Consider the following 27,055-nt stretch of genomic DNA (forward strand, 5'->3'; position numbering starts at 1 on the left):
GAACATCCAAATTCAGTGAACCCACTTGGACAGAGAAGGCTCACACATATGCTGCCTCTACCCTATACTTTAAGACAGAGAGAAAAAAGGCAGCTTTAAGTTCAAATCACAAGAGCTTTCCTGTATTGAAAATAAAGGAGGAAATTATAGCACATGCAAAGAAAGAAGATGGAGTACTATCACTTAAAAATGTACTTTAAAAACAACTAAGCAGTTTTCTCAACAAAGGAGACAACTGCTCATTTTCCTCCTCCTCTTTGCACTAGACGGGCTGAGATTAATGCAGTCAAGCAGAGCAAGAGAGGAGATGGCACTTGTAGAATGTGTACAGAAAACAGAATAAACTTCTTTCCTTATATGAGGTACAAATTAGGTTTCAATCAAATCAATTTTATAAGCAGAAAGTTACTTCCTTATGTAGAGCGCTGCTGGACAGCCTGGTTTCCAGTTAGACAGCACATTACACCATGTCCTCCTCTGCCCTGTACTCTCTTCAGTGGATTCACTAGGCACAAACACATTTGTTTAGCTTTTACTACATGGCAGGTTTTCAACTCAAGAGTTAGTTCAGATTAACACTCTTTGACAACATGTACTGCACTTGCAGAGCTGGATGGATGCCTGGATCACTGAGGCAGAGAAGCGCAAAACAACCTGAGACAAGTACTGAAAATTAGTTGGAAATTAAGCCCTTGTCCAACACAAAAACACAAACCTTTTTCAGGCTGAAGAAATGTCAGCCTTAAAGAGTACATACAAGAAGCCCTGAATAGTGGAAATAACATCTAAGAACATCAAGGACTTCTCTACCATATTATTTTTTCAAGCCAGTTTACATCTCTGAGGTAAAAGGAAAAAGCGAACAGCCATAACTACAGCAATTTCACCCTCTAAGGGCTAACTCCACAAAAGACTTAACTATGCACTTAAGTACTCTATGAATAAGGTGAAAATTGCTATTTGTTTTATATCCTATCCAATGTATACTGAGCAAGTTTCTGACCATGCTTAATGCAAGTTTTCACTGGTTTCAGCTGAAGCCTGCCATCTGCAATGGCTGGATACAGCCAACAACTGTACACAGCAAATCTCCCAGGGATGCTTTGAAGTATTCCTGAGTTCATGTTTAAAGAAAAACAAAACCAAACCAACACAACACAAAAGGAGCTTACTCAGTTAGAATTCAGTCAAAGGAGGAGCACACACCAAAGGAGCTCCAACATTTATGCTGTCAGATACAGAAGGAGGCTTGATCAGCTGCCAGTGCAGCAAAGTCTTTGTATTGCAGATCGGTGAAGCCTCTTGCCCCAGTCATTACTGCTGGCTATGAGGGATGCAAAATACAGCGTGCCTTACGGCAGACTCTGTTACCAGTCAGACCATTTGGAAGGAGACTAAGCAGCCACCCCACTTTATTCCTGACCTCCCTTCTCCTGGAGCAAACCTTGAAGATTACAGCAACTTTTGCGGCTGCACTACAAAGACTTGAGGAAAGTGACATATTCTGACAAAACTTTCTTTGTTGCTGGACTTTATTACAAAGGTTTTCATTTAATAATCCTAAAAAGAAAAAAAACCAGAAAGACTTCTTAATGATCAACACAGGTATTCACATAGTATTACATTCTAAGAGATGTAATTGCTTTTATATATTAGGATGGTTGGAAAGTTCAGATTTTATGGAAACACTCTTGACAGGTCACATTCCTCAGTTTATTTCCAATCCTTCCTCTACTGCTCACTAGAATTTGTAAAGAGAAGAAAGAAAGAGATGCCAATAAAAGTGTAATTAGATTAACTGCATCTCAAAACATGGCGATTCAAGCCTAATTGGACAAACTAGTCTCCTTTGCTAATTTGGTAACATAACACCAGCTACTTCAGAAGCAACGGTTGCTTTGGACTAATTCATTTCACAAGGCTGAAAATGAAACCTTTAAAAATTATTCAGCCCATATCAATTAACACGTTTAAATAACCTGGTCATGTCATCAACTCGCTTGCGGAGTACATTATAAGCACTTCCAGCTGTCCCTTAATATGGGTCATTTCAAGAGATACAAAATAAGACTGAATTCACTCTTTATGTGGAAGCTAAAATATAGTCTTTACATTCAAGATGTTGGTGCTTAGAATACAATACATGAGCAAACACAGACAATCCTGCAAACCTGGACTGTGAATAACAAAATGGGATAATTGTACATTAATCTGTTGTTGAGCATGGGGTCATTTAGTGTCATGTTTGCGTGCATACCAATGATATTCCATGAGTTCTCCATTTTATTAGCAAAGGACTGTAAAAACGAGAAGATGAAAATAACACCAAAGAATGACACTAAGAAAAATCCCTTTTAAAATCCTAACATCCCAAATATTTAAAGAGCACACCATGCACCATATATATATCCTATGTTGTATAGGAAACGCAATGGCTCTACACACTGTATGGGAGAAAGCAAAAGATAAAGAGCTCAATAATGACAATAAGGTTGGCAAAAGGTGAAGAATGCTTTGCAAACCTTAGCAATGACCAGGAGTATTTACTGAAAAACACAGAATCAGACCTAGAGTCTTCCAGAGAAGAAAACTGAAGCTTTTCTGTAATATTTTTATACATCAACAATACATAAACTGACCTCATACACTACTAACAGGCCATACCCTGAATGTTATTAGCTTAGAAAGACTGCCAGTGCATGGGAGAAGCAAGACATCGTCCTCCTTTCACAGAATGAAAATGGTAACAGGAGGAAGATATTTTGTCTAAAGGTCACAGAGTAAAACTGGTTGAATCAGGAACAAAAATTGCATCTTTTATGTCCTAGTCCAGAGGCATTTTCACAAAACCAGCTTCCCCTGTAATGGTTTGATAAACGTTGAAGTGAATTACTGAATTCCTGCTGTATTTATGTAGGGATATGGTGCTAGCTATTTTTGAAGAAACATTATTATTGCTCATGTATTTATGCATTAGTAGGCAATTAAAACATTCCAGATTACAAGCTACTTGTAAACTAAAAGATCTGACCTTTCTATCAGCAGATTTTGTTTTCCATGTTAGGACTGCTGCCACAGCACATTCAAATTATTTGCTACTGTTCTGCACCCTGTATTCTATTTTCTGTTGTATTAAACACTCTTGTGGCACTCTCCTCTAAGTGGCTCTTAAAACCAACATAGATCTGTTCTGTGAGTCAAGCACTACCACATCCTTCCTTTCCCTTCATGGAGGGACATCCCACATTGTAGCTGGTAGAATTTCCAACAGGGCCTGTCTAATCAATACAAGTAAGGTTAAAAGCTCTGAAGGATGAAGCAGATAATTGGAAAAGCAAGAACAGAGAGCAAAGATCAAGGCACCTGTACCATTTGCTTCACAGAACTGAACGGAGTAGCTGAAGCTAGTTCTTGAGCAGGATGAGAAATAGCAGTAGAAATAAATACTCTCCAACTACAGAAAAACAAACATTTCAATAAACTGAACTGAAGTTACATTGACAAACGCCACATTTAAAAGTCTCCCTCACATGTCTAACTCATCAAAAGCCGCATGGGCTAATGTAACAGACAAGAATTGATTCTGAAGTTGGCAGACTGCCTGATGAAGGAATAAACCAAAAAGCCCTCTAGGAAAGAGAAAGGGTCTAATTCAATGTGCTTTCAAAAGGCTCTGGCAGAATGATCCTGAATATGAATGCTGGGTCATTTTGACTGATGGAGAAAAAAATTGTGTCAGCCTCCAAAATGAACCACAGCAGAAAGATCAATCTCAAGAAAGCCACACATATGAGTTTATACACTCTCAGGCAGAAATAAGGCTTGGAATGAAGAGGTGGTACTTGAGAAGCATTTGAATAGCTGAAAACCTGACCAGACTTCCAAGTGAGAGCAAAGGGATAAGGAATCAACCTAAAGCTCTAGCAGTCAGCTCATAAAGTCAATTAGCAAATGGAAACCAAAATACTGATACTACCACAGCCAGGTTTAGTGCGTGCTTATTTTTATAAGCACTAAACAGCCTGTATAATGCAAAAAGCACTGACAACCCTGAGAAATGAATCCCTGTGGAATACAGTACAGTTACACACAGAAGTGGAAACTAAGATACATTACATTAGTTTCTGATCAGCAATAGCTGCAACAGCAGCGTTCTCCCATTCAGTCTCTCCATGTGCTTGTGCACTGAATTTCTGACCCTCTTAAACAACCCCTGTCACACAATCATAACCTTAGAATATGTATAGTGAGATAAACACAGTAATCAATGGCAAGAATGACTTTATCATCATCAAAATGTAGGACAATCATACACTCGAGACATCTTTGCAAAGTGTATTTTCCTATTTCCATTAAACATGACACAAACATCAGGGGAAGTTATGAAATTTAATAAAAAAATCTCTGGAAGCTAAATGGAATACAGCTGCACAGGTTATTTCCTAACTTTTTCCCGTTCTTTAAGTGAAGAACCCTAACCCCAACCTTTAAGAAAGTACAAAATTGCCTCTCAATAGCAAGAAATGAAGAATCCACACAGCAGAAAAAAGGAACCATCTTGGTTTGTGCAAGAAAAGAGTAAGATCTCTTGGGAAGCAAGTTCTACAAGCCCTTGACTGGAATTTCTTCCTAACTACATAACACGTGGAGATAAAGAGTCAAACTGACATACATTAATATTTACAGGGTGCTCTCTGAACAGAGTGACATTCGCCATTATTTGGCTGCTGATCTTGCAAAACTTTGAGAGACACCACATTGGGGTTCTTCCTGCTCAGAGAATGAGTTAATCACACTCGACATTTGTGAGAGCCACGCACTCCACAGAAGAGAATTGTACCTGACATATATTTAACAGAAGGAAAAAATAATCAGAATATCATAAATTTCAAGGCTGACTTCAAATAGAGAAGCGATCTGTACAGCAAATAGCACCCAAGGAAAGATAAACTAGCAACGAAACGGAATGCCGTAACAGGTAATAAACCAAAAGCACTCAGTTTTGTGGCCACAATGACTTGATTGGTTTTGTAATAGCCATAGATTAAATTACATTTCATTTCCAAAGTGTTTCAATTCTTTCTTCTGTCAATGGCTATTTCAGTGCTGAATAAAAGTCATTCTATCACTTAGAGTGCTGCATCTTCTTCAACTCTAGCAAGTAAAAAGCAGATTTTATTCCATGAGCAACTCATATTTCTAATTACAAGCATGTCACAATACTATGCTTTCTTTGTCCAGAGAAAGAAATGCTTACTTTCTGTCTTGAAATATGTAAGAAACTAGGCATGTGAATGCAAGAGATCACACTGGGACACAGAATAAACAACAGCAGCACAAATACAAAGAAGTCTCTTACAATGCTAATTAATCCAGCGATAAATAAACTCGGGTGCAAACATTCCTCACAGGAAAGCAGGTCATTAGCATTGATGAGATGATATAAATGATCTTCCTAAGACATTTAGAGCAGACCCGCTCCAAATGATACTCGCGCCTTGCAATTATACCACCAGTCAAACACTTTACATCTACCATCCAGTGGCGAACATACAGTATTTGCATACAAGACTGAGATTCCTTTTTGCTCCTCAAATCTAATGGAATTTTAAAAGGAATTAATTGCTAATAATTAAACACCAAAACTAAAACCTTTTACTGCTATAACGAGTCAAAATCAAGCACAGAAACCCAGAAGTTTGTGAAGCCTTTTAAAATGGATTTTCTGCTGGAGGTGCAACATCAACAATGATTTGCATCAGTGATTATCTTAATTAAACTGCTGTTTACATAAGTAACCTTGATTTACTTTAAATGTTGTTCGGTGTCATTAGACCACTCATTTAATCGTGCACATTTCCTTTAGCTGAAGCCTCCTCCCACCTTCAGCAGGGTGTGAACAGCACTCTGCTACAAGAAGTAAACCCAGAGCAAATTTAATCCTATACAAGCTTAAGTAAAGACCCACATTCCTCTTGCAGTTTAACAGACAAGGTTAGACCCACTGGTCACAAGCACAGCAGGAGACATCTAAAGAAGCTGCAATCTTAACATGAGTTAAATGTAAGGAGGAAAATAGTTACTTGGAAGACTTATACAACTGTCTCTGTACAAACATTATGGAGCACGTTTCAGAGCCTTACACTATACTAGTTGTGACAGGGATTTCACTCTTCAAGCTGGGTGTAGCCAAGTTTTCTGACGATGCTGAATGCATACTGTGATCCTGTGAGGGAACACGTGCCACCCCTGCTATACACGATGCTTTGAATGTGTTAAGTAAAAAGAAACTACGTTCCCTGCCTTCGTTTTTCTACATTATATTTCTCACTCAAGGAGGAAAGCTCCCTCCTGATGCTGCAGTGATCAGCTGGCTCATGCAGTGCTGAAAGTCTTCGCTAGGTCATAAATTTGAACCAAAAGAGATGAAAACCCCAATCTTAGATGGAAAAAACACCAGGATAACTCTGAAATGAGCAGTGGCAGATGTTCAGAACAGAAATCAAGACCAGTGGCTATCACTACCCCCTGAATTCACTCTGTAGTGATGCTAGAATAAAGTAAGGTTTGTTCAGCAATATTTGCAGATTTACAGAGCTTAAAATTCCACCTTTCCAAGAAAACAGCTTGGCCACAAATGACTGTGCTTGTTCCAGCGTGTCATCAGCATGGATGATTGCAATGATCTGCTCAAGGCTTACAATCCATGAGAACAGCACTGCCACACAAACAAAAGCAAAGAGTAGGCATCTTCCAAATTATTTATTAATTTCTTAATTATGAGTGAAATTTGAGTTCCAAATTCAGGATGCCTAAGGATAAGAGGACAAGTCTAGAAACCAAAGCTAGGGCAAAAAGGACCCTGCATTTCTTTTTATAACCATCCATCTTCAGCTGATTTCTTGTTTCCTTTATAAAGGGCAAAAAACAACCAAACAAAACACCCACCATGCAGTTGATGAGCTGCCTCCTTTCATTCCAAAGGGCTATCCAAGCTCTGCTTGGGCAGGCAGAGCCAGGCACCACTCACCCTCTGGGTTACAGAATGGCTTGAAAACAGGCTAACAAAGTAACCCACAGGGCCGCTTTCAGATTCTCCTCTTGTGGGGCTCTGAGCTGTTGACATACATCTTCACCCTGCAGAGCAGTGCATGGCTCCAAAGCTCCCTATTAATAGCTACTTGGAACTATGCTGTCATCAGACTTTGGCTAAAATCAGGCCAATGTAAAGGCTTTGGAAGCAACAAGAAAATTAAAGCAGCAAAGCAGGATATCAATGCTCATCAGGATGCCTGCTGACTTCAGGATCCCTCCCAAAAGGGTCACACGTGCCTAGGTCACTTTTTATCCTGCTTTAATTCCTTATCTTCTTTGCATCATGGAAAATCACAAAACCTTCCCTCATCTCTACAACAGAAGATACTTCCTCCATTTCAAAATAAAATCAAAATATTTGCATGAATTTAAAGTTTCTGTTTAACCATGTTACATGCACAAAATATTAACCACGTACACCTCAGTACTTAAATGGCCTGGGCAAATTCTTACAACTAAGAAAAGATTATTCATATGTGGAACAACAACCACTAAGTATATTTAAGTATCTTCATTTGAACATGGATCACTGGAGATTTTCAATGACTAAAGGAAATTACCAGTGGTTGGGGCATGTAGAGACTGGAATTGTGTTCTAAAAACCAAGAGTTATGTATGGCACAATAAACTGGTCTTATTCAACTTAACTTTCTTTCAGAATCACACATCACATGAAAAGAAGGGGGGGGGGGAATCATCAAAACTCTAAAAGATAGGAAAAATGAAACTAAGAATATTTCTGAGCTATTAATCTTTCCTGATAATGAAGTACTTGAGGATGACTCCTGAAACTCGCTTTCATTTAGATGCTTCATTTATTTTAATCTGGGAGATAATTAGAGGGAAATCAAATCCATCTCTACAGCAGAATGTTTACCTGAGATGCAGCTCAGACTTCGCAGTATTTCCCCTGTGTGTTCAAACCCAGTGCTATAGATATCATTAAAACTTTACTTAGATTAATGTCCATTACTTAATGAGCATCAAAACTGGAGTCCGCAATGTTTGCTGCTGGTCAGCTGTCAAAACAGGAATTCTTTCTGATTTCTTTACTATTAATAGGCCAAATTTTGCTTTCCCTGCTGGCAGGCACAATTAGACCAGCAAAAAGATTACAATGGGTAGGTGAACTAGTGTCCAGCATTCTATCTCTAGCCAATTACTGAGTTATTATCTTTGGCCTGCAGACAGAGGAATGATGCCATTTATCTGCAGTTACCTGTAGGAGTGCTTGGAGAGGGAATGTGGGAGCATACATCAGAACCGGCTGAAATGCACCAAAACAAGAGAGAGGTGGGACACAAAGCAAAAGCACTGCAAAACCTTTGCTAGTGAAGGCAAGGCAAAAGCAACCGGTGCTCAGTTCCTGTCTTTGACGTAAATCTCCATAGGCAATCAGAATGAGGTCCTTTACATGAAGCTCACAAAGATCGTGTCTCTCCCAAAGTTGCGTGCACCATCCCCAGTTCAATGAATAGTCACTTGGGAGTAGAAGGGGTAACTCTCACCTGAAGGGCGGGGGCAGCTGTCACCCATGAGTTCCTGTATATCCACACAAAACATTATCAGAAGATTGCCCTTTGCAGCAAGAAACAGGACTGACTTATGGTGAAAACCGGCAGATATTCATCAACAAGATGCTCTGTTAACCAGAGTATCCTCAAAAAAAGCTGCATCATTGACGAATTCCTCTTGTGACCAGCCAACAGTTTCTCTCATCACGCACTAATCCTGTTATAAATTATTCAGGACTTGAAATGTATCAGAGAAGAACCCTCAGCAGAATGAACGTTCCACACACACCAGCGTTCTCAAGGAATTTATTTGTAGTTATCACTTTCCTTTTTTCCCTATCTAATATTTAGCTAATGAATGCCTGACATAACTTCAGCATGAAAAAAAAGACATGACTAGTTACATAATTACAGGTTAAAAATGATCTTTTTTCAGCTCCATGCACTGAAGGAATCTTAAGGGTGAAGGTTAAGTACAGGCCACACACAGTACAGATTGCTTTGCAAGACATTCTGTACACAGACCACAGCAACCTCTCTGTGTGGCACTGCCTCTGAAAGAATAGCTTGATCTTATAGTATTAATATTAAAAAAAAATCTGTATTATTGTAGTATCAGTCATGTCTCATGACTTGTTTGGGACTCTGTCTACAAAAGGACAGCAGGTTTGTGCTTGAAATCATTACAGAACATGAATACCATATTTAAGGTTGCCACTAAGCACCAAGAGAAGAACAAGATCAATATTTTAGTATGAAGGCAGGCCTATAAGCAAGAATTTCTAGGGGAAAAAAAGAAATCTCCCTTTTAAATCTCCGAGGATCTGCTTAAAACAAGGCATTTCATCAAAAAAGAAGACACCCTTTCCCTCAGCCTGATCCCCACCATAAGCAGTGCTGTGCAAGCTGCTCCAGGCAGTTCCTCTCGTTTCTAGATCATAGATTTAACTATATTTATTATCGCAGATCAAGCAAGCAATTTCTAAATACAATATTTATATTCTTCAGCTCCAGTGGGGCAATTCACTCAGAGTAATTGGTGACTTTCAAGCAAATTAACACACAAAATTTACATCTCATGACTTCGGAATGAAAAAGAGGCCTCAAGTAAAAGTACAAGTAAATAAATCTGAGTTACTAAATTGTTTGCACCAGTTCTGAAGCAAAGGTAAGATATTCTAAGGGAACTGATAAACCCTGATTTACTACCAGTTTGCGGATGTTTTCAATTCCTTGAGTACTTGCATGGCTCCCTGCACACTTCCACCACTGCTCTAAGAAAGCAGCACATGAAGTGATCAGAGCCAAGCTGTGAGACCCCCATTTGGGGGATTTGCTGCTACTAAACACAGAGTGTAACAAATTGGTTTCTTTCCCTGACCTTCCCTTGGCAGATCCACAAACCCAAATACTCTTTTTGCACCATGCCACCAATCCATATTCTACAAGCCTTTCTGAAAGAGTAACCACCGTGGATGCAGGAGTCACACAGACAGTGGGAAGTCATCATCCTGGATAAACTGACATAACTGGGTGAAAACAGTTCACTTTTAGAACTACTACAAGGTACTGCTACAAAATAACTCAAAGTCAACACACTTACTGGGTATCTTCTCTCTTTTTATTCTGAGGGTCCATCAGACGAAGAGTGTCTCTGATAACAGCTACTTTTACTTCTTCATCAACGGGGCTTGGGACGTTTTCAAATACTCCAGGAGAAAGCTTTCAATTACAAAGGGATGCAATTACTCAACAAGGACCTGAAGATTATTTATTCCACATTTCCTCAAACTTCATGCATGTCATGTATGTTTTAAATACACAGTGACTGACAACAAAATACTTCTAACAGGATACACAAATACCTTCGTATTTTCAGTATGATATTATAACATTTTTTGGCAATTTTCTCTAGTAAATTGAAGTATTAAGAAACAGATTCCTGCCAATGTTACCATTTATATTGTGTATACAAACATGAAAAAAATTATTAGCAATCCCCTAAACACAATTAAGCCAACTGCAGGGGATGCTGAATAAATGTATTCATGACAAAGATGATGGAGAGCTTTCACAATTCCAATAAGTCATATTTCTAGTGTATAAGATTAGCAATGATTTCAAAGCAGAAAATTACAGAGAACCTTGGCAGTTTCGTATTAGTAGACAGCTTTCATCTTTCAAACAAGGAAAAAAGACCAGCAAACCAAATCTAAACAGTTTCATTCCAATATCACTGTCATTTTGAGAGGTCTTACCTCTTGCTCGTGTTCTATTCTCATGCTGGGGTTTGCATTTACTTCAAGTAACATCGGCTTCAAGTTTTTCATCAGGAGAATGTCAAACCCTAAAATCTGTACATAACAAGCACTGTGTTACTTCAGTTCTACTCAGTCCTTTTCTAGAGAATGCCATGGTCATCCATATGTCAACGATCAGGAGGAAGAAACATGAGGGACAAAAGAAATAACTAAGAAACATGCCAAATGGCTGAACAACTCCTGAAGCCACTTGTCTTCAATATTAATAGCTACTTTCATGCTACTCCCATCTCAGAATACTGCATCTGTCAACATGGAATCTTAGCACCTATGACAAGTGGGTCTTACAACTTACATCATCTTAGCAGCATTAGGAAGCTCCAAAGCTTCATAGTTATTACATCTAAAAGATGGAAACAAGTGAATACTGCTATTAACGAATGATACCCATTGAAAATTCTCCATATACGTTTATGCCTAGTAGTAACACAGGTCAGGAGACAGAGATTTGTAAGGTAAAACCTGGGGGTGAGAACCTAAGGTCCAAGCTCATGCAATGCTACTCAGTGTATGCAGTACACCCAACCAGTGATCAGCATAAATAGAGAAAGCTTTTAGAAAAGGAATTAAACATCCAGAAAATTAATCCATGCACAGAAACAGCAGCATTCCTGGCAGAAATTCCAACCTACCTGGAAGCAAGTTGGCCCAGGCTTTCCTGCTGGTATGTCAGACTGATAGTAAACTTTCAGTTCTGGTGTCAGTGCAATAATTGTTTTAATCACCAGTGAAATTATATCTGACCACAGCTTTTTGACATCAGCTCCTCTGGAAGACAGCCTGCATAGAATGCTGGAAAAAGTCCTCTTGCTGCCAGTGTTCACATTGTCAGAATGGATGAAATTCCCGCTATGGATATTTAGTGAGTAATTGGTTAAATGCATAAAAACCTGGTGCAAATTTTTTAGCGTGGGTTCTTGGTAGGGCTCTGTACAGAATCTAGAAAGTCCATCTTTGGCTATGTAAATCTCTAAGGGTTCTAAAGATTTCAGTAAGACATAAAGACGAATATCAAACTTCAGTTTGTCAACGAGCAGTGGTTTGCAGATATACTCCTGGACCACAGCTGGCCGGCTCTGGATGCTCCCTGTCTGCCTGATGTCACTTGGGTCTTTAATGAGGTAGATTCCATCCCCCTGGCACCCTCCATCAGGTTTTACAATAAAAGTGGGCTTCCAGGATGGATCGCTGTCTTTCATCATACGAACCTGGAAGGAAAAGGATTACACTGAAAGACATTAACTGAGGAAGGGGAAAAGGGCTGATGAAAACCAACAAATTGCATTTATAAACAGAAAGACACAAAAATAACAGGATCACATCACTACAGCAGTAAACACTGTGGAAAAAAAGGCAGAGTATAAACAGCGCTGACAAGCACAGAGACAAACCAAAAATCATGAGTAGGGAATTAGTAGTACAGGTAAAAGGTCATTTTATTTAACAAGCCACTGTATAAACTACGCCAAGAACTTTTTAATGTTACATACCAATTTACACACTGAAATGCTGTATATCTCTTGCACAGAGAAGTGCGTCCAGTTCACAGATCTCTTAAAGAGTTCTGTCAAATACTCATCACTGCTAACAAGTTAAATTAATAGAATCATTCCAGAAATGGTTTTTTCCCTGAAGAGATACATTACCAACTGAACTTACTACACATGGGTGATGGGAGATGCCCCCACTAGAAAGGCAATAGGAGATAAGAAATTTTGACACCTACTAACACTCTGTGAGCACGTGTATAAAGGTCAACAAGACACAGAAACAGCATGAAAAAGGAGAAAAGAGGAAAAAACGAGGAGGAAAAAGGTCAGCAAACCAGTAGCCTTCAGGATCAGTTTCTTTCCATTGTTTGTAGTGCCTTGCCATGAAAGAGCTCTGTTTGTTAAAGTCAACTTTAATACTTTGTAAGAATGTCGCTGGAGGACTCTGTGACCTATTTCTGTGTTGTTTACAGCAGCGTGGACCTCAATATTCGTCTATCCAATTCTCTTGGTGCTTTGTGATATCCATGAGTACAGTATAAGCCATTATACCCATATCTCAAGGTTTTTTTCCACACTGTGCCCTAGATTCTTGGGACATATGAGGGAAAAGGTTTAAATGGTTCACTGACAGAAATTATGGTAAGAGTGATGGGGAAGTATCTGGGGTTTGTCAGAACCTAACTGCCGTACAGCACTGAAAGGGAGCCCTAACAAAGAATACAGCTACAGAAAACGCAGGACACAGGCTAATACATTTATCAGCTACTCATGGGATTTGAAAGAATAAAGCACTTAAAATCTGTTCTTTTCAAAATGGAGGGATGTCACAGCAGAGATCACTCTTTTCTTGCATTCACATGTTTTACAGCACCAGACCTGCAGCTGCTATTCTCTCTATTCAGCCAGACACTGCTGAACGGCGGCAGTGATCTGGTTTTACACAAGCCTGAGGCTTGCCAGCAACAACTGAGATTGACTTTAAGAAGCCTGAGGATACAAGCTCACAAAGAAAAAAGCCAATCAATTGCCACTATCAGCCCTGACCCCACAGAATGAAAGAGAAGAAATCAGCAGATAGGAGAAAGCTGAGCACCAGCGAGATCATGGTGATTTTCAGACAGCACCTTCTGCTGCACTACATCAGGCTGCAGACCCACACGAGAGCTCTGCCAGCCACAACGTTCCCAAGGCCTGAAGGACTTCTGGCTCTATCCTATCCAGTTACTTATTTCATTGAGAATCACCCTGCTAAAAGCCTTTCTATTGACTACAGCAGAAATTCAAGATTAATTATTTAGACTAGGATTTCTGCCATGGCCAAGTGCCACACTAACTCAGTGAAAGATCCTTCTTCACAACAGGTCACTTCGAGGGATCAAACACCACAGTGGAGGTCAGGCTACATAAACTGCATGGGGATAAATAGGTCTGAGTAGATTAGCAGACCTAGATGTGCAAAGAAGGATAGCAGGATTTATGCCCTAGTCTTTTTACCACTGCAGAATAGCATTCCCTTGACATGACATTTCTCTGCATACTCGAGGAGCTTCTCTGGTTGTTAAAGTCAGCATCTCAGAAAGATACTTGCTTAATCTTAAACCTCCATGACTAAACATACCCTTTCTATGACTCTAGTTGTATGCATGAAGTGCCAATCATGGTCTATGAGGGCAGAAAGTAATAAAGAACCTCTATGAAACCAGCCAGGGCAATCTGCCTCCCATTCTCACTTCTGCTGTTCACGCCTCAGGCTACTTCTGCTCTGCTACAGCAGCACCTTTTCAAAAGAGATAAAGCTTTCTGGGAACTATTGTTACAGATGCAACAGCAGCCTGCTTTTGAAGCACTGCAGCGTAACAATCCCTGGTCTCATAGATCTCATACTTAACTCCTTCCACTTAGCTGGAAAGGAAATAATTTCCTCCATCATTTTCTAGTCCAGGTTAAGTCCAAACCTTACACATGGCAGATGAACACAGAACACTGGGGAAATGGGTAACAGTAATCCAGAATCAGTTTCGTTTTGAGCAGATCGACTCTCTTGAAGAAAGCAGATGGTTTCTTCATCTTCAAGGAAATTTCTGACAGTCACCTTCAAATTCTCCACAATCCCCTCAACTATGTTCTTGCAAGGTCTACTTACGAGGAAGCTTCTCCAGATACAGAGAATTCAGTCATATAAGAAAATTAATTCATACAAAATGAGGTATTTCTGTGTACTGAGCTTGACAGAAGGAAATTATCTTTAAAAGCACATTAACAGTTTTACAGTCAACAGCAAGAGGGGAGTATGATGTCTAAGGGCATGAAAATCTGATCCAGTTGCAGGTTTGCCTTTGGTGAGGAAGCACAGGCTGAATGCACACAGCGTTCTGAAAAGCATGCATACAATGGGTGATAAGATTTGACAGCACAAAGACTCGAATATTCATATCAATGCCTAAGAGGTATCCAAAAGCTGAAAACCTGATTAAACCACCAAAAATATGCTGTGCTGGAAATCAGACTGTCCAAATTAGATTCTTATTAAAAATTAATCATATTAGGCCTACTCATCATCCTCACAGACAACACAAAGAAGGCAGTATGAGAGCAGTAAAGGCCCTGGTTTGAATCCCAAGATAGTTGCTTTTCAGAAATTGGAATTTCCTATTAGAAATATGTTTTTAGCACACAGATTCCAACAGATTCATCTCTGGTAGTTAAGGGGTGGTTACCATAGCACCTGACCAGTTTGCTTATCTGTAATTCACCCTCTGTTATGGTGAAACATCAGTATAAAATGGTTTAGAAGGTAAAAAAATAGGTGAATAACGAAAAACACCTATCACCATTTCATTCCAATAGAAATTAATCACCATTTCATTCCAATACAAATGATACTAAAGGAACTACCATTTTGTTGGTATTTCCCAAATGAAGGTCATCCACAAGCTCAGAAGTACAGCTTTCTCAACAACTATTGGCTTTTAAGGCACAGAAGATTAATATTAGATTAGCCATACCATTTACCACCTGGATTTACAGGAAAGTGGGAAAAGCCAACAGCATTTGATTAGTTATTGATACAAATGTATGCTAATAGTTCATGATCCTGTTTACAGAAGTGAGACACAGTAAGAACATTTGAGAGAGAAGTTGTCTTGAAATGTCACAGTGCTTCAGGAGGAGGCAGTGAAATTTAAGGTCTCAAGAGTTTAATCTTTCAGTTGTCATTTCTTTTATAGGCAAAGCCTCCAGGTGTTCATGTCTCAGCCCAGCCCTTTGGGACAAAATCCTATACCACAGACAGCACCAAACCGTCTTCTCGTGTCTAAGCTACACCTACACTGACAGAGAATTTATTTTCAGTAATTAACTGTGCCCCAAAGGACATGAATACTAGTAATAGTGAAGGTACAGCAACACTAGCTTGAGCATGACACATCTAGAATATATACACAGTAGCTGCAGCCCTTGACAACACAGCTTTACTTCCAGAAGTACCAGAGATGACTAAATCATCTTGTGCTCAGGGAAATATGTACACGACATTCACATAGTCAAGTGTATGCCAGTTCCTATGGGGCTATGTCTAACACACAGGCACTGCCAATGCTGTATTGTACTCGTTTGTGAATAAGCTGAAAATTCAGTCTCCAAGAGCTGATGTTTTCCGCAGCATTAAGGTCCCTTGGTTGTAAAGCAAACAAACCTACATATGAACAAGTAAACAACACAACAGACTGGAGAGCTCCTACTGATAGCTCAGGGAACAAGTGAAAAGTGTTCTGAACCATTTATGGTTCACAGTGATTTGGAATGTTCTTGTTTGTAGTTTTTCTTGTTTTGAAGGGGTTACATTACAAACTTGCGCTAAGTAGAACATAAACTTTTACAACATAAAATATGTTTGATAACAAGAACTATGCTTTTCTCAAACACAGATGGAAGAACATATGCAAAGGAAACTCCTAGGAGTGTGTTACTGGACATCTGTTATTCTTGGAACAAAAAACGAACCATTTTTCACTCCAGCAACCGTTCAACCAGAGAAAAGTATTTATTTGCAGTGCCACCTGGTGACAGAGTGCAGGTCTGTGCGTGGAACCTGAGGTACAGACCACGCTGCTACCAATGCTCATCAATGTTCATCAGCGCCTTGCAACCAAGACCAGGATGATTCTCAGGAGAACCATCACCAGAACCCCCAGTGCACCATTCTGAAAGTTTACATCCAAGTCATTTGCACTTATTTACTTGTCACTGCTAAACTGATTGGATAATTTACCCTCCTTTTACAAACCGGTCCTGCCTCTAAAGCAATAAGGCTGAAGTACTGTTGGGATTTTGCTGCTTTTTACTATTAGTGGCAGTGCCACGGCAGTGACCCAGCACACTTGAAGAGTATGTATTAGAGGATGTTCATGGATTTAATTGGATTGTGGATATAGTAATTAGCTAAAAAGCAACACACATTGCAGAAGTCTATTAAGGTCCATACCTTTTTCTCTCATTTTTCCAAGCAGAGCGTACTGTGGAACAGAAGAATGCACTGGGTGGGTCAGAAAGGGTTAAAACAAACACATACGATATTTTTAAAGATAGCTACAACAACCAAACACCAAAACACAGCACCAATTCTTCTCAAAACAGATGAAAAAGAATGGCATTTTATTACATTCTGAATATTTAAACAACACAACTACAGTCTGGTGAGAGAGTCAAACAATTTTTCAGGAAGGTGTGAGTGTATTTAACAGAGCACAGTACAAAATGCTCTTTTGAAGGATTTGGATAGAACAGGCCTGATGGACTAAAAAGACTTCAGTGACAATGAACCTGGTGAAGTACCACACCCCACACACTGCATTGCAGCTTCCTCAGCCCTTTTAAACTCAGAAGAAAATGCAGGGAAAGGGCTTATGGTTCTACCATATTTACTATTCAGAGATCTCTTCTGGCATTGGAAAGATGTGTAATTGGTTTTAAGTTTATTCCAGAATGTAACAAACAAAAGCAGTTCATCCAAACTATGCCTGATCTCACATTGAAGATGTCATCCCCAGCACCCAAGTGGGATTTTAAACAACCTGGTAGGTATGAAGAAGTAAAGAATGCCATAGTGACAACAACCAACAAGTAATACTATTTTGAGAGGAAAGGCAATCTACCTCATCCACAAAGAGGGGAAGTTCTTCTGGCAGAATCCAGGATCGAGGATAGAAGTTGTATTCAAGAGGAAATAGATCCTGCATTGTTCGCACTGCCCGACTCAGGGTAACTTTTCGTACCATCTCTGTCATACCTGGGAAACGAACACACAGTGTCTAAAAGCCATGTAAAACCTGCACTGAAGCCTCATCCTAAAAGTAAATTGTTATACTATTACTCATGCTACTGGTAAGGCACTCTAGTCATTGCTTTAATAAAACTGAAAAGCTTTTAAAAGGTAAAAGCTGACAAAATATTTGGACCATTCCCCTGCCGTAGTTCATATTATAGGTATTACTGTATCACATTAGAAAAAAAAAATCAATTATCAAAAATACAGCACACAATAATAGAGGGAAAGCTTTAGTCAAACAGTAACTACTATCTTTGCCATAATCCACAATAACGGCCCTAGCCTGCTATCGTTCCAGAAACAGGCAAAAAATGTCATTTAAATACAACCAACCACTCTGTCTTTACTTTGCATTCATTTAAGTAACTATGTCAGAAAGAACAGAATGTTGTGAGGAGCCCAACTTTGCTGTTTTCCTGCAGCTTTGAAACGTTCCTGGGAATCAGGTCTAGCTCTGAAGGACTGGGTTTGACAGCTGTGCAGGGCACTTGCTTACCAGGTAGAAGCCAGAATACACAGAGGGTAACATTCATCTAACACAGGTTTAAACCACCAGAAAACTACACTGTCCACTACTTGAGGGTGAACTTCTCACAGACAGGAGAAAGTCAGGGTAAATAAAAGCATAAATTTACATGTCTGAGAGCTCTTATTCTCGCAGCATACAAACGGCAGCAATAAATCTGAAGTAAAGGGCTTAGGTAAGTCAGTACCTAAGCTCTTCGCTCTTATTTAGACACATCTCAACAGGGATTAAACAAGAGGGAAAAATAAATAAAAGAGCTTAAAAAAGTTGAAGAGTCATCATCAAACAAGGGCTGCCATGAACTCTTCAATATTAAAACATTCATTTGAGGAACTTTGCTTTGAGCTTCTCCCCAACATAGGCCAGAGGACGAAACAGAACAGATTCTTTGCACTTTGAATCAAAACCAAATCCAAAGACACAGTTATCAATGCTACAGAACTGACAATTACAGACTTCCCTTAAATTATAGCCCAACACTTATTTTTCCTAAATTCATACATATGAAGTATTCTTTTCATCAAAAACCCTTTCTCTTCAAAACAAATCTTAGATAAAAAATTGTTAGACACCCATCCTGATAGTCCTACCCCCTAAGCAGAAATCACCTACCAAAAACCAGTAACATGCTGAAAATACTATCAGCTGCTTAGGCAGATAATTCACATTAAAAAACAGCAAAGCACAGAAAAGGTTAAAATAATCATATTTTTAAAGCATTTGTTTAAACTAGAAACAGAAGTAAGGTACCTGGAAACTTGTTGACTTGACCTGAGAATATATTATTGTCATGAAATGATACCCCGTGCCAATAGATATCACACGGCAAGCGTCTGCCAAAAGGATACTGGAAAAGAGATAGAAGACAAGTTTTGAAGCAATCTGGCAATACTCATTCATTCCTTACTTTTCTAAATGCTCGTATTAAACACAAACCATTCAAGAACAGTCTTTTGACTGTCAGATGAAATACACTCTGTATTTTGGTTGCAAAACTAAGAATATTTTGATGGGTTCAACACTCTCAAGTTCAAGATGTTAACAAGCCAGGAAAGGTTTCCAGAAACTAAAAACAAATGACTGAGAGGCATAATGTGTATGGAGAAACTCCGAGCTTGTTATCAACCACAATTAAGGCATGACTCATTTGTAATTTAAAATACTATTACAGGGAATAAAATTTCATTAAGCAGCACTTAATTCCGGCACATGAAGACACAGCAAGAGCAAGTGCTACAGCTGGGAAGTAAACACACTCTGATGGAGCTTTGGGTTGGGTTTTTTTCCTCCTCAGTTTAAGGGGTGATAAGCAACCATCAAGGGAAAAAAACAGGAGAGATCCTGGAGAAATTATCATTACTGGCGGTTACTAAATCTGCTCCTGCTCTTCCAAAGATCACTAGAGCCCCATGACTTGCTGTTATTGCTCCATCTCTGCAAGCTGGCCACCCACATTCCTTTCCCAGCTATCACCCATTCCCATGGTCACCCTCAACCATATAACATTTCCATGTGCTCCCTTCCAGTTTCACACGAGCATGAAGCATTTCTGCTCCCTAGTACTTCGTTTCAGGGAATACATGGGGTTAGTAAGATTGCTGTAACTTAATAGTAAGTTGTAACTGCAAAGCAAGCTGGTTTAGTGGTGTCCAATAAATTCAAAATGGATATTCAAAGATACTTAAGTGAAATAAGTGTATTATTCATTTATATATATTCGGTTATATGTATTCATTTCTACAGTATTAATCCTTTTCTGGTACTAGTAGCCTGTAATTAAAAGAAAAGCTTGCAATTCAGTTAATGGTTTGTTGAACATAAATATTTCAACTACTGAGAACAAAGGCAATTACTTCAACAATATTAATTCCAGCTTCTTTTCCCATTCATACAAGATCTCACCATAAATTGGAAAACGATAGAGTTTCCTATTATCAAAGATCAACCTTTTTTAAAGCAGCCTGAAGAGCTCTGGAACAGCACTGCCAATTACCAATGGCAACAGCTTCTAATAGTAGTAAAGTGGGTTTAAATTGAGACTACCAGCAGTAAGAACAAAAAGCCCCATGAATTAGCAGTATCAACAGTTCAGAGCAAAAAAAGAAACCCAAGTTAAAATCCAAGCATTTGTAAACCATGTTATAAAGTTTTATGTAAAAAAGGAACTCCTTTATGCTTGTTCTCTCAGACAGAGACCCACTTACCAGTCAAAAACACCACCCATTTTATCTTCAACTCCATGTAGATAGTGCTTTAACACCATATGGAACACACTCTCAGGAATCCCTTCTATTATTAGGCTGCATCCTTTTCAGATTAACATGCTGTATTTCTGCCCACAGCATTTTTAAGACACTTTTGTATTACGTATCAATCACCCCCATCACTCAGCAACTTCAGTACCACTCATAGAAAGAGCCATCCTATTTTGCAGAAACATCTTCTTTACTCCAAATGTCTTTTTTCTTCCTTTAAAACATTTCTTTAAGCACTGGATTTTTTTTTTCTTCAATATGACAGGGAAAAATAAAAGACTCTCATAACGCTTTTGAGGGAATTATTTTATTTGCTATTTTAATTAAAATTTCAGTTTCCTCAGTAAATAGCCTTGAAAAATTTAATTTCAAATGCTAATTGAGCAACGCATCCTTTCTCTGTTTCCTCACTCATAGGGATGAGATACCAAATTTAACAGAGCCAGTGGCTTCCTCACTTATTTCATTATTATTCAGCCTGCAAAATCTGGTTTTCTACAAGTGAAAATTAATTCTGTTAGGCTCCAAAAGACAATCAGTGGCCTCAACCTCTCTCTGCAGGTATATCCGGAATACAGATGCAGCGTTGGGTCTCCGAGCGCCCTTCCCACTAAAATCTCAGCAATTTATTTATTTATTAAATGAAATTGAAATGAAAGGAATGGAATTTGCATTTATATAACACCTTTCATCTATGGAGGATATCAAAGCACTTTACAAACACCACACAGAAATCATTTCACAACAGATGAAGAGTGAGCAGCTCTGGACTGGAAAATGGAAGCACTGCACTCCCGCACCAGCGGTTCAGATAGCACAGCAACTTCCCTACTCCTGACTAATTGAGATTATTTGGATTTATCCAACAAGGAGATCGAATTCACCTCCTGAATGAGCTGGAAAGGATTCTTTATCATCTGCACTAAACTTTTACTTAAGAATAGTGTTTGGAAACGAAAAAGGAAGTTCAATTATTTGGGTCCCTCTGGCAGCAGTAGGCAGATAGAAATTAATCTGATTTTGGTAGAAGAGCCCTTCCTGCTGCCTCCCAGCTCCCAGGGCAGGTGACTAGCTAAAAGGAAAGGCGGGCAATTGAAGTAGCTTCCATCTCATCTACCTTGTGGCAGCTGGAATAGCCTCAGATCTGCGCTAACCAATGCCAAAGCCAAGGTGCTCACAGCCACAGAGGGGCGGAGGTCAGGAATGTGACTGGAGCCATCCTTGTCACTGCATGACTGCCCTGTGCAGAAAACCAGAGTCTAGCCCTAGGATCAATCACTGCAAACAACTTTAAGGTTGCAGTCAATTCACTAACTCTTTGAACAATTCATTTTAAATCTTTTTCTATTCAGATTCAGGGTGTATTTGTCAGAACAAACAAGGAGCCACAAGGAGCTTTGTTTCCAAAGTTGTTTCCACCACTTTGACACAACTAATAATCCTTCATGGTCAAATTTGCCTGACAGGTCAATCCTACCTTTTGATTAGAAGCAAATCATTTAAATTGTCTCACGGGTCACATCAGTCTGTTCCATCATGTTTAATGACAAGTTAAATGACTCATCTTCTAGTCAGCTTGTCCCAGCGTAAAATTTCAACCTATTTCTACGCCTCCATCCAGCTACTGAACAGCGAGACAAATGAAACGCTTAATGCTGGGATATTTGATGCCTGAGACATCTGCTTCTTCCACTTCCCTGGTAATTGAAAGCTAGGTGAAGAAATAATTTATTAAGTGATGAATAAACTCAGGATGCAAGCTCAATTTGTGCCCATTATTTCATTTGGCATATCATGTTCATTTAAAAAATGTGACACACTGAATCAGATAGTCCAATCTAGTCAGGGGAGTAATTGCTTCACTGGCACACACATTAGAGTCCTGCAATGCTTTTAAAAGGTCCCCCATGTGTGTTACTCCAGACAGGGCTATCATGGGTGATAATTTAATTTACCTAGAATTGCCACAGCTGAAAAAAAAAAAAAAAGAAGGGTTTTTTCTGTCTTTTGCTTCCAATAACAGAACTTCAATAGTTAAATTGGTCTGTTGGATGCTTTCATTCTTCCTCATCTACCAGTGCAATAGAATAAACTCTGTTCAGCAGCATTAGCCATGTTTTGAGTATTCTTCCTTTTTTTTTTTTTGTGTGTGTCTTGTAATGGCATTTCCCATATGCCAGTTTACTAAAATGAACTACTACCATGTGGACAATTCTGTAATCACACAGTGCATTATGACTTACTTCTATGCATTATCAGGGAGTGTATTGCAGTGATAGGCTGTTACTGAAACAAAGCTCTTCTGGCAAATGAGGGTAACTACAGCGAGCAGATTTCAGAACATACAACTTGAAACAAAAAGCAGACCAAACCAAAAGGCTGTATGAGTCTGTAATACTATGCATTAGACAAAGCTATCAACAAAAATGAGACCACTTTAAAAAGCCTGTGATAGCATCTCCTGCCCAACAAAATATTCAAGCCAACACATCCAGCAGCAAACAGAGAGAAGAACAGAAACAAAGCAGTGGGGAAAAAATGTAAAAGAAGTGATGAGGGAAAAGGATTAAATACACGAAATCAGAGTCCAAGGTGCAATCACCTTGAAAAGTGTTATACAAGGGGTGACAGTAGAATACCAGCCCCTGAAACATCAGTATTTAAAATACACTCATTTCATTATTAGTTCCAAGATTATTTCTTTCTGCATTATTCGCATGGATCCTACAAGAAACAACATCTGTGTTCCCTCTGCTGGGCCTGCTGTAACAGTGCACCGATTTTCAAAGCTCTTTGGTCATCACTGACAGCTGTCTGAACAAATATTTTAGTGCTGTTTTTCTAAACATTTGAAAGGGAGAGCTTTCAAAATTAGACATAACTTGAAGAAAAGATATTTTCTTGGATTTTCCTCATCTTAATGGTATTTTTTCCTTCAACTCTAGACAAGATCTTGCTTACTGATTTTCTGTGCCTACTGAAGTCTGCAAGCTTGAGGTCAACACTTCATCCTGCTCCCATCCTAGAAGACTTTCACCTTCATATTTTCCATCATGTCAGCAGTACCAGTGAAGAGTCACAGCTAATATTGGGTCCCCTTTCCCTACTCTTTCCCCTTCAGGGTGGGGGGTGAGAGGGAAATAAAAAAAGAGAGAAAACTGACTATCACACATACATTGGTACAAGAAAGTATTTCCTTGACAAAAAGTAACATCACATTCACAGTTATCAACCTATTTATAAGCTGAATACATTACAGTGACTTGTTCACAGGGAATGAATTATGGGCCATCTAGATGGTAAAGTCAAGCATCACAAAATTCCATATTAAGTCTCCTCTTTATTCAAAGGGGCCAGAAGAGGAAGCAACAGACTAAATGAAAAATATCGACTGAACTAATGAATGGAAGAGAAAGAATATTGAAGGAGGCAGTAAGCAAAGAAAGATGAAGCAAAGGCAGAAGCAACTGCTGCTGGGGGATGCAGAGCAGGAAGGAGGATGTTGATTAACACAGTGCAGAAATTCAAGAGAGGAACAAGAGCATGTGAAACATGATTTGTAGAACAGAATATCAAGTGCCAGGCAGATATGCACAACGGTAAAATCTCAGGAAACAGACAAGGCAAAATTAACCAGTACGAATGGCTCATTACCAGTGTAATCTGCGAGGCTAACTTCTATCAGTAATTCAGCAACAGTCCCTGCAATGGCACCAGGAGCTCTGAAAATAAAACTTAACCATAAGAACAGAGAAATTAGGTGTGAAGTCCCCTTTGGTCTGTATGTCACCAGTTAAAGCACAGCGCAAGGCTGCTGACAGACACTGCACAGGGGCACTGAGGAGTAAGAGAGTAACAGGCTTTAATTTCACACCTCTGGAGTTTCCTTATGACTTTGCTGCAAGAGCAGGAGTTGAGAACTGGAGCATTTGTGCAATGAGATTGTGACATTCTCCCACTGGATTTAAATACTAAAAATGTTGAAATTAAATTTTATGCAGCCAGAGGATGAGGAAGCATTACTCTTCCTGGCAATGAGCGTAAATGTCTTTGTGGTATTAAGTATTTAGGACATTATAAATTAACACAGGTAACATTTACTGCCACTCCATCCTCCTTCCATTTCTATAAAGTTATCAGGGAAAGAAAGTCATTACAATTTAAGAACAAATCAGCATCTATAAGATAGATATTAGAAATCTCCTCAGGATTTAAATAAAGAGTTCCAAGGCATCATTTTTGTGCCAGCTCCCATATTGCCATGACTCTGGCTCAGCAAAGACAGGCAGGCACTGAACTCCTCACACAGAACAGAGAAAACAGATGACTCAAGCTGCAGGGGAAGGTGGGGGGAGGCCATACCTTCTCTGCACGCACTGATTTAGAAGCGTAAAGCCTGTCACGTATGCTTTGTTAAGTGGTTTAATATTCATTCATACACAATGCTCTTTGACATGCCTTCTAGATAACCTGTGACGCAGAGGCTTTGCCACCAGATCAAACAGCTGATGTATCAGGTGATACCCGCCAGATGTCTGCTGTCATAAGCCTTATTTCACATACCCTTACTATGAGGGAAGGGTGTATAGAAAGATGCAAAACAACATAGCAGTGTGTTTTCTCCATATATATATATGGAGAAAACACTGCTTATATATATATACTGCTTATATATATATATAAGCAGTACAATTTCTCCATAGCGGTAGGTTTCTTTTTTTGCCCTTTCCAGCGACCAGTTTAAGCTTTGAAGCATAATATCCGATTACCCCTATTCTGGCTTGCATAACTGACGATGGCAGCTTCGATCATTAATCAAACGAGCCTCCAGATCTGAAACCTAATTAGAAATAACCCCATGGAGGAGATTACACCAACCGGGATGACCGAGCCTGCTCTGGAGAGGAGGCCGCGGCGGGCCGGCAGAGCAGCGGGATGCGGTCACCACCAGGCCGGGTGGGCCCTGCAGGAACCGGCGGGGAAGGGGCAGCGGCCCGGCCTGAGACCCAGGAGGCCCCCGAGGGCCGGTCGGGCGCTCACCTCCCTCCAGTGGAGCTGCCGCAGGCTGATCTTCAGCGCCTCCAGCGAGGTCTTGGCCTTGGAGCTGTCCACCGTGACGCGGGGCCGCCGGCCGGCGCGGCCGCCCTCCTCCCCTCCGCGCCGGCCCGGGGCCCGCCGCCCCCTGCCCCGCACCGCCCGCCCGGGGGGGCCTTTCGGGCCGGCACCGCGGCGGCCTCGCCCCCGGCCGGCAGCGGAGGGCAGCGGCCCATCTGCCGGCGGCGCCCCGGAGGGCCGGCCGCCCTGCGGCTCCTCGGCGGGCAGCGCCGGGGACCCCGGGGGCTCCTCCGCCTCCCGGGCCGGCTCCATCCCGCGGCGCTGCCTCCGCTGGGCCGCCGCCCCCGCCCGTTGCCATGAGAGCGCCGCGACCGACGGGGCGCGCGAGGGGCCAATCCCCGCGCGGCCTCTGACCCCGCTCGCCCCGCCCCGCCGGCGCCACGCGCTGCGGCCGCCTCCGCCATTTTGAGTGCGGGCAGCGCCGCCGGCCTCTGCCGGGGAGGCCATTTCGGAACGGCCCGGCGCGGGGCGCGGCCGCCATCTTGGAAGCGGGAAAGCAGCCCGCTATGGCGGTGATGGCTGCGGCGGGCGGGGCGGCTGTGGCAGCCGCTGTCCTTGCACCGAAACCCGTGCCCGCTGGTTTAGAAGTTAAATCAACGCCTTATCGTGCGGTGGGGTGATGTTCATGTGAGGTGGGAGCCGTTACGCCAAGACAAAGCGCTGCTTCTCTGCTTTGGGCTGGCTCAGCTCCTCAAGTTTCCTCACGCTTGTCCCATAATGACCAGTTTAACACCGTGGACTGATGCCTGCCGTGTGGTTGGACGAGTTTCTCTATCTTTTCGTAATTATTCTTAGTGGAAAGCCCCTGCCGGGGTGAGCAGAGCAGCACTGGGCTCCTCGTTCCAAGGGGCCATGTAAGGCACATTGGCCAAAGGGCCCTGGGCCTCCAGACCCTGTGGGTGAGCTGGAAACGCCTCCCCAGGCAGGTGCTTCCACCATCAGTGCAATTCCTCTGTAATGGAGTACATTTGTGTCCTGTAATGGAGCTGCCTGCAGAGCTCCAGCCGAACACCCAGCTGCCAGCATCTCTCTGGAGTTACACACTCACAGTGCCCGAGGGAGGCAAACGCCCAGCCGGGACACGCTGTTATAAAAACTCCATCTTGGCCATGGTCTGATTTAATGATTTTATTACAATTGATTCATATCGAGAGGCAATAAGCAAGCAGCGCTGGGTGCGTAGGGGAGTCTCTGCTCCACCAAGACGCACGCCGGGGTCTTTGGGGTCCAGTCTCTTATACTTCTTGGTCTTGGGTCTCAGCCAGTCCCTTCTTCATGTGTGCCCGGATGCCGACGCGGCCCCTTTTCATTGTCCTGTTCTTGCTGCCGAGGTCTGCTTTTCGGTGAAGAAACTGCTTGGAAGAGGAACTGAACCCCTTGGTAATGTATTAATAAAGAATCGTTTATCAC

General features: G+C 40.8%; 1 protein-coding gene across 15 annotated transcripts in view; it reads right to left on the bottom strand.

Moving 5' to 3' along the window:
- TTLL11 (tubulin tyrosine ligase like 11) overlaps positions 1-25,936 on the bottom strand; it is a 62,163-nt gene extending 36,227 nt beyond the window's left edge. For all 15 annotated transcript variants that reach the window (XR_010616100.1, XR_010616099.1, XR_010616097.1 and 12 more), the window contains exons 1-6: positions 25,571-25,936; positions 19,026-19,122; positions 17,577-17,710; positions 11,563-12,138; positions 10,868-10,963; positions 10,213-10,331 (exon numbers count right to left, since the gene is read on the bottom strand). Coding sequence is in view for 1 of the 15 variants with exons in the window: in XM_065695248.1 (XP_065551320.1) it covers positions 10,213-10,331; positions 10,868-10,963; positions 11,563-12,138; positions 17,577-17,710; positions 19,026-19,122; positions 25,571-25,897 (1,349 nt within the window). In the remaining 14 variants the exon portion in view is untranslated. The remainder of the gene's footprint in view (positions 1-10,212; positions 10,332-10,867; positions 10,964-11,562; positions 12,139-17,576; positions 17,711-19,025; positions 19,123-25,570) is intronic.
- Positions 25,937-27,055: the final 1,119 nt, after the last annotated feature.

Source organism: Lathamus discolor, chromosome 15 (assembly GCF_037157495.1).
Source record: "Lathamus discolor isolate bLatDis1 chromosome 15, bLatDis1.hap1, whole genome shotgun sequence".
Classification (NCBI taxonomy): Eukaryota; Metazoa; Chordata; class Aves; order Psittaciformes; family Psittacidae; genus Lathamus; species Lathamus discolor.